The following is an 8567-nucleotide window of genomic DNA, read 5'->3' on the forward strand; positions in this document are numbered from 1 at the left end:
CGTAACCGCCTACTACGCTGGTAAAGGTAAAATGATTGGCTAGAATTCAAAGTGTATGACATCTCAGGGAAAAAAGCACCGAAAGAAAGCACCGAAATGTGCGCTGTTTTTCGGTCTGGTTACTGCCGTTTATGTCAGAACCGGTGCCATCATAGCACCGGATACCTGTACCCATCCCTACTTATGTGTCAGTATCAAGTTTCTTCCATATCAGATATAAAACAGCTGCTTGACAGTGCTGGATGCACTTCAATGTCAGTAGGTGGCAGCACCAGACCATGGTTTCATGGGGCCCCCGCTCTTTCTGGCCTGCAAGGGGGTGACTTTCCCCATCTTCTCCAGATCACACACAAAAAATAAGAGAAGAGAGAAAACCATGGCAACTATGTTAATCTCTTAATCCAAAAGATTTCACAGCAGAACACAGGGAATACTGTCTGGACATCACAGGTTCTGTACAGCATGAGGGTTAATAAAACCGTACTCATATAAATATGATCTGTACCTTGATTTGGTCTTGTACCTTCATACCACAGTGGCTGAATTCTTCACCACAGTGAAGAACTGATCATTTTCTCCTCTCATTTTAATAAACTGAGGATCCTCCACCAAGCAGGTTGGTTCTTACAGTTGTACAAAGACATTCTGAGGATATTTTTTGCCACTTTACAGTGAAATAAGGGTAACACCTGTTGAGCAACAGTGTTTATTGTCATTACCATCCAGGAAAATATTTGTATTTGATGGTGATCCTCTTTAGTCCGTCACTTTCTTCAGAGCATTTGAACAAGTTGTAGAAGTTAAAAGCCAACATGAGTGACTGCTTGTATTATATGGAGCAGTTTACAACAGGACAGCCAAGAGAGCTGCTAGGCAGTTTTGAAATGTTATGCAAGAACTGGACATGCCAATGAACATGAAAATCATTTTATGCAAATTTTTCAAATACAAAATGAAAGAGAAATGGAGAGCCTTTGCATATGACATACTGGAAACTTCTAAAAGAGACCTTGGTTTCAACATTCGGTTGCATTTATTGAAAGGCAAGTAAAAATTCATTTAGATCCTTTATTTCGTGACATTCAGAATGCAACATTAGCAATCCCTGTCTGTCCGACAACAGATTAAAGCCACAGCCAATCAAACATGTTAAAGGGAACAGCTTTGCTGCTACAGTCACACCCATGAACACGGAAAAAACTTACAAGATGGGAAAGTCGATCGTCAGAACAAACCATGACTCTGCAGTAAAGTCATCTGGTGTCTGTGTACTCAACAACACACACTGGAGGAGTGTCAGCAGTTTAAGCAGATGAAGCATAGAGACGAAATGGTAAATGGCCTGTATTTGTATAGCACTTTCTACTCCCTAAGGACCCCAAAGCGCTTTACATATCCAGTCATCCACCCATTCACACACTGGTGATGGCAGCTACGTTGTAGCCACAGCCACCCTGGGCCGCACTGACAGAGGCGAGGCTGCCGGACACTGGCGCCACCGGGCCCTCTGACCACCACCAGTAGGCAACGGGTGAAGTGTCTTGCCCAAGGACACAACGACCGAGAATGTCCGAGCCGGGGCTCGAATCTGCAACCTTCCGATTACAAGGCGAACTCCCAACTCTTGAGCCACGATCGCCCCTTTGGCTGTTTATGTGCTGGCCACAAAAGCAAGGGCTGTGCTAAGCGTTTGGCCTGTAGAACATGTGGTCATTCATCTGTCCTCCATTTTCATAACAGAGACACAAATGGTTTAAGTCAGTGGTTCCCAAACTTTTTTTGCCAGGCCCCCCTTTTTCACAAGAAAAATGTTCGCAAGAGCAGAGCAGGACGAGAGTGGCTGAAGAGGAGAGCAAGTGTGGATTCCCTTCCCTCTTTTCCCTGGACCCCCTGCCCAACTCACTGTACATATATGTACCACTGTGGTTAAGCCCTTTTGTAAAAAGTCGCCTTTATATTTATTAGAACACAGTCTGCATGTGAGTCCCTCTGTTAGCCTGACAAAAACTGAACATGAACAGAACACACGAACAAGTATAAGGGACGACGTGACAACAAACAGGAACACATGCAGACACTAAATACGGAAGGGAAAAAGGGCAAAGAGCAAACACCTGGGAGACACAGCTGACGCTGATTACGAAGATGAAATTGGGAGGAAGCAAAACATAGTACAGTGGACTTCAGAGTAAAACAGGAAAAAGACTGGGGACAGGACTAAACTTCAAAAATAAAAGGGCACCGGAACAAAGCTTAACAATTAGAATACAAAAACAGAAATCAGAGGACTAGAGGTCATAAACAACAAAGAAATCCTAGAATAACAATAATAATAATACACAAAACACTCGGTCACCAATCCAGGACCTTGACATCTCTAATCATTGACTAACTGATGAATCACTGCAGCTCCAATATATTTATATATATTTTCGCATTTGACGACCCACTACAGCAAATACAGAATAAAACATCTAACCAGACTGACGAAAGATTTTAAACATGCTGAATATGAAGAGTAGTATAATTTAAACTCGCATGATTATCAGCCATAAGAACAAATGCAGATTTATAATGATGTACGGTCTATAAATGTAAGTACAGTTTGAATCAATGGAACACTGAACTTCTCAGCTTCTAAAATGTAAAGCCTCATTTAGAAACTACACAAGTACATATAACGATCAGGGATCAACATGGACCTATCTTCTCTGTCTATCTGACTTTAATCAACTCTGCACTGTCTCCAACTTCAGAAAGATAAAGTCCAGCATGGAGCGGCTGAGTGAATGTGGTCTGGACTCTGTGGAGGAGAGTCATGGTTTCAGAGACGCTGTAGAAAGACAGAATACCTGCTCTGTGATCCAGGTACACTCCTACTCTGGAGGACAGAGGACCTGAGAGGTCAGTGTGGACATTGTTGTGCCAAAATTGAAAACTATTTGTGTAATAACATAATGCCCAAGATTTGTCATTCCATCCAAATACACATTCATCTAAGCTCTCTTCTCTGCATATATTCTTGTATGCGACTGCTACAAATACTCCTCCCCCTCTCCACTCCACCTCCCAGTAACAACGTCCAGTCAGGCTCTGTCTACTCAGGACCTGAGAACATTCAGTGAATCTGTCTGGATGATCAGAATAAGACTGTTGTTGTTCCATAAATGTTGCTTTTTTGTTCCCCTCAGATAATAACAGATGTGTGTTTGCTGTGTTTGGATCCAGTGTGATTTCATGTGAATATTTTAAGAATCCAGCTCTGGTCTTTGGCTCTGGTGGTGACAGTAAAACATCCACTTCAGTGACTGTCAGTGAGATGTTTGTCCATTCCTCTCTCAGAATGTCCTGTAGTTTATCTCTGGTCTCTGACACAGCTGCTGTCACATCCTCAAAGTAGCTCAGAGGACGAATATTGATGCTGGATGAGTGTGTAGACTCACTGAGTGCTGACAGTGAGGGGTAGTTGTGTAGAAACTGGTTGTGATCCTCTGTGTGTGAGAGCTGCTCCAGCTCGCCGTCTTTCCTCTTCAGCTCAGCGATCTCCTGCTCCAGCTTCTCCTGAAGCTCTTTGACTCGACTCACTTCAGTTTCCTGCTGGGATCTGACCTGCTGCTTCACATCAGATCTTCTTCTCATGATGACATGGATCAGCTCAGTGAACATCTTCTCACTGTCCTCCACTGCTTTATCAGCAGAGCCATTGATGGCCTCCACCTCCTGTTGAAGCAGCTTCACATCTTTCTCTCGCTCCTGGATTCTCTGCTGGATGTTTAGTCGTCTCACCTCGAGCTCCTTCTGCTTCTCAGTCCTTTCTGCTGCAGCTGGGACTGTTTCATGGCCTTTATGTTCATCCATTGTGCAGAGATAACAGATACTCTGCTGATCAGTACGACAGAAAATCTTCATCACCTCATCATGACGAGAGCAGATGATCTCCTGGAGCTTCTTGGAGGGGGCCACCAGCTTGTGTTTTTCAAAGGCAGGAGACTCCAGATGAAGCTGAATATGTTTCTCACAATAAGAGATCACACAGACTAAACAAGACTTGATAGCTTTCAGTTTCCTCCCAGTGCAGACATCACAGGCCACATCTTCAGGTCCAGCATAGCAGTGATCAGCTGGAGCAGTCTGGAGTCCAGTCTTCTTCAGCTGCTCCGCTAAAGCTGCTAAAATGATGTTTTTCTCCAGGACAGGTTTCGGTGTGAAAGTCTTCCTGCACTGAGGGCAGCTGTGGATTCCCTTCATGTCCTCTTCATCCCAGAAACTTTTAATACAGTTCTTGCAGTAGCTGTGTCCACAGGGAATAGTCACTGGATCCTTCAATAGATCCAAACTAATGGAACAAGAGAAGGTTTCTCGGTCCAGCTGAACTCCTTTCTGTGCCATTTCTCCTCTCAGTGTCAGTAAATGTGTATAATTGAAACTTGTCTGAGCTCTGATCTCAACAACATGTCTTTCTGCAGTAAATGGAGCCTGACAGCTCTTACATGTCACCACATGTTGGTTACACCCATCTTCAAATTGCGGATTTGAAGGGGAGGGAACGAGGAAACACGTGGACAGAGAGGAGGTGCTGTGTTTAAGAGCAGGAATAAGAGGGAGGGTTATCAGGCTGTGCTTCACTCCAGGAAGAGGAGCGGTTTGAGAGCGATACCCTTTTTAAAATTCTATTTCTTCTATAGAAATAAACTTCACTTTACAAATGAACAAACAGTTCTTCATTTGTAGTTTTAGATAAATCCAACATGACATGTCTGAGTTTAGTTATTTTTTCATTGACATAATGTATTAACACAACTGATCTGAAATCACACAAAAAACATAAAATCCTAGTAGGAAAAAAGTAAATGTAAAGAACCACAAACTTGCTTAGTGAATTATTTCCATAACTTGAAATTCTTTTTTTTTTTTTTTTTTTTTTTTTTTAAACATACACTCCCACCTCATAATTATAGGAGTACCAGTGGGTATACAAAATGAAAAAAGAAAGGGTCCAGTCTAATAATACGAATAGTAAACCCTGGAGTACAAGATAACAGTTCCTGAGTGTACAGAGAGATGTGGAGAGTTTCAGAGCCCACACCCTCACACAGACACTAAAAAAAGATGGAACATTTACATATGTCATTTGAATGGAGATGGGCACAAAAAAACAAAACAAACAACAACAAAAAAAACAAAAAAAACAAAAAACAAAACAAAACAAAAAACAAAAACAAAACAAAACAAACAAACAAAAAAAACATAGTGAGTGGTCAGCTTAGTTGTAAAGATAGGTCAAATCTGTAAGAGAAAAGAAATATGTATAAAGTAGGTAAGTAGATACCATCATAAGGCGCAGGCACAATAGAGTCCATATACTTAAACATAAGATGAAATAAAATAGAGTAAAGTCTGAGCTGGCTAATTGGGAGCGTTGCGAGACCGCAAAGTCTGAACATGGTCAAAAAAGGGTTGCCAGATCTTAAAAAATTTGGCCATAGACCCACGCAGGGTGAATTTAATCTTTTCGAGTTTGCTAAAATGCAAAGCGTCTCTGATCCAGATTTCCCAGGATGGGGGAGAAGGGGATTTCCAACATAACAATAATCTGCGTCTTGCCAATAAGGTGAGAAATGCTACCAAATCCGCTTGGGGCGTCGGCAAGACAACTGTATCAGGAAGAACCCCAAACAAAGCAGTTAAGGGCACAGGTTGGAGGGTTAGCTGGATGATCTTTGATAAAGTCAGAAAAATATTAATCCAGTATTGTTTGAGGGATGGACATGACCAAAACATATGTATTAGAGAGGCAGGTGTTTGATGACAACGGTCGCAATCAGGGCTAAGGTTGGGGTATATTTGAGCTAATCTGGCTTTAGTCCAGTGTACGCGGTGCAAAATCTTACATTGAATCAACCCGTGTTTGGCACATAGTGAGGAGCCATGGACCCGGTAAAGAATTTTATCCCAAGAGTCATCCTGAATCACACACCCCAAATCCTGCTCCCATGCCTTTTTAATAGCTGAGGTTGAGAAGTTGCCAAAGGAACATATTCTCCCATACAGACAGGAAATCAGGCCCTGTGATGTTATCAAAGTCATGACAAGGAGATCTAGATGGGAACTGAGAGGATTTCTCTTTAACAAAACTCCGGATTTGTATGTAGCGAAAAAAGTGACTTTTTGGAAGGCCAAATTTCAATGAAAGTTGTTCAAAGGAGGCAAATGTATTCTGAATATACAGATCAGAAAAAGACCTGATACCCAAAGAGGCCCACAAATAAAAAGCACCATCAACTAATGAAGGCTGAAAAGAGGGATTTTTCAAAATAGGTGACTGAAGGGAAAAAAGGGTCAACTTAAAATAACGACGAAATTGATACCATATTTTCAAGGTAACTTTGACAATAGAGTTATTATAAAAACCTGCACTCGGAGGCTGCTTTTGGGCATAAATCAGGGCTGGTAAAGAGGATAAGGCACAAGAGGAAATCTCCAAGCTCAGCCACGCCGGGGCATTATTCATGCCTTCCCCCTGTAGCCAGTACCTGAGAATACGAATATTACATGCCCAATAATAGAACATAAGGTTTGGTAAAGCCATCCCTCCCATCTTTTTCGGTCTTTGAAGATATGTCTTGCGTATTCTAGGGTTTTTTTTGTTCCAAATGAACCCAGAGAGAATCTTGTCTAATTTAACAAAAAAGGAAATTGGGATAAATACAGGGACACACTGAAAAAGAAAAGAAAATCTTGGGAGGATGTTCATTTTAATTGTATTTATGCGCCCTGCTACAGACAGATGGAGTAGAGACCATCTGTCCAAATCCTGCCTAACTTTCTTCACAAGTGGGTCAAAATTAAGCTTGAAAAGAGCATGAAATTGATTTGTAATTTTAACCCCTAAGTTCACTCTTGGTGAGATTCAGCTTATAGCCAGAAATAAGGCTAAACTGTTCAAATATTGAGAGCACCATAGGAAATGAGGATGCTGGTTCTGAGATATAAAGAAGCAAATCATCCGCGTATAAGGAGACCCTTTGTTCTATACCATATCTAGTAACCCCGGTGATATCTGGGTTTGATCTCAGCGATATGGCCAGGGGCTCAATTGCAAGTGCAAAGAGCAACGGCGACATGGGACAGCCCTGCCTAGTCCCCCTAAACAGGGGAAAAAAGTCAGAACATGTGCCATTTGTTTTGACAGCGGCAAGCGGGGAAGTATAAAGAAGTTTCAACCAGGAGATGATTATTTTACCAAAGCCGAATTTCTCCAAAACATAAAAAAGGTATCCCCACTCGACCCTGTCAAAAGCCTTCTCAGCATCTAGACTGATCCCAAACTCAGGGCTGTTGGAGTCTGAGGGATTGTAAAGAACATTAAACAAACGTCTAAGGTTAGAAAAGGCATATCTCCCTTTAATAAAGCCTGTTTGATCCGGGTTAATTACAGATGGCAAGACTGCTTCCACACGCATCGCTACATAACTTGAAATTCAAACGTAACATAGTGTAAATAAGGTTCAAGTTAAATGGGGACATTGGCGCCACCTACTGTTGCAAATGTCACCCTGCAATAACTACGAAGGGCAAGGAATTCTGGGTATTCCTCAGAGAGTAATGGAGGATTCCAGTAGAGGTAAGGAAGGTGCAGTTATTTTTGGTTAAACATTATTTGCTGTGGGTTATTTCTCCCATCCTTATGTATGGAATATGATTGCTGTTGCTACAAAATCGACTTGACCCCATTCGTTCATTTAAAGGCCCGAGAAGACACAATACAGAGGTTAAACAAATATAAATTATACATTTGAAAAACTAATGCATAATTTTTGTAAACAATAAAGTTATATACAACTATTTACTTAAAAATGCAGCTAATGTTGGCAGGGTTACACCACCGGTTGTTAACTAAAACAGCAAACCGACCTCCTTTCCGCTTACTGCTAGCGATGCTGTCCCTGTGCGCCCGAACAGTGTGGAAGCCTTCCATGGAAGCATTCACGTCGGGAATGTCCTGGTGCATCCATGATTCAGTGAAACACATCAGGCTACACTCTCGGTATTCCCACTGACTCCGTACCAGTGCTGAGAGCTTGTTGATTTCATTCGATAACGATCGCACATTTCCCATTACGATAGACACGGTTTATACCTCCTCCTCACTTCGAGCGCTGTCTCACCGTCTCCTTCTTTCTTCTCTTCTGTCCTTGACCTCTGCATCCCCGATGTGTTTTTCTCCAAATTTCAGCTGGTACTTCTGCGGCTCTGGCCAGCAAGCCGGCCGGTATCAGGGCGATCAGCTGATCTCTGGAGTAAACAGTCCGTGCGTGTAGGAGATGTGCCACGGTCCCGTTCCTTGATAAAAGTAATAGTTGCACGGCCACCAGAAGAACAAAAACTCTCTCAATCCACATGATTGAGTGGAAGATAATAAATGGATGAAAATACAAGTCAGAAAAAAAAGAATAAGTAAGAAAACAGAGCTAAACTAAGAGAAAAAGCAGGAGCGACTGTAACAGGCTGCACGCTGGTTGGCGCATGCGCACTAAATTAACGAAAAATAATTTCCCCTAGGGATC

General features: G+C 42.1%; 1 protein-coding gene across 1 annotated transcript; it reads right to left on the reverse strand.

Annotated features, from left to right (window-relative positions):
- Window positions 1-2000: 2000 nt before the first annotated feature.
- On the reverse strand, window positions 2001-4410 carry LOC109201337 (tripartite motif-containing protein 16-like). The gene has a single exon (XM_019356953.2). The coding sequence runs from the start codon at window positions 4387-4389 to the stop codon at window positions 2716-2718; it is 1674 nt and encodes a 557-aa protein (XP_019212498.1). The 5' UTR covers window positions 4390-4410; the 3' UTR covers window positions 2001-2715.
- Window positions 4411-8567: the final 4157 nt, after the last annotated feature.

Source organism: Oreochromis niloticus, linkage group LG3, assembly GCF_001858045.2.
Source record: "Oreochromis niloticus isolate F11D_XX linkage group LG3, O_niloticus_UMD_NMBU, whole genome shotgun sequence".
Classification (NCBI taxonomy): domain Eukaryota; kingdom Metazoa; phylum Chordata; class Actinopteri; order Cichliformes; family Cichlidae; genus Oreochromis; species Oreochromis niloticus.

Coding starts and splice junctions, on each gene's coding strand:
- LOC109201337 (XM_019356953.2), bottom strand. CDS start 4,389: ATGGCACAGAAAGGAGTTCAGCTGGACCGAGAAACCTTCTCTTGTTCC.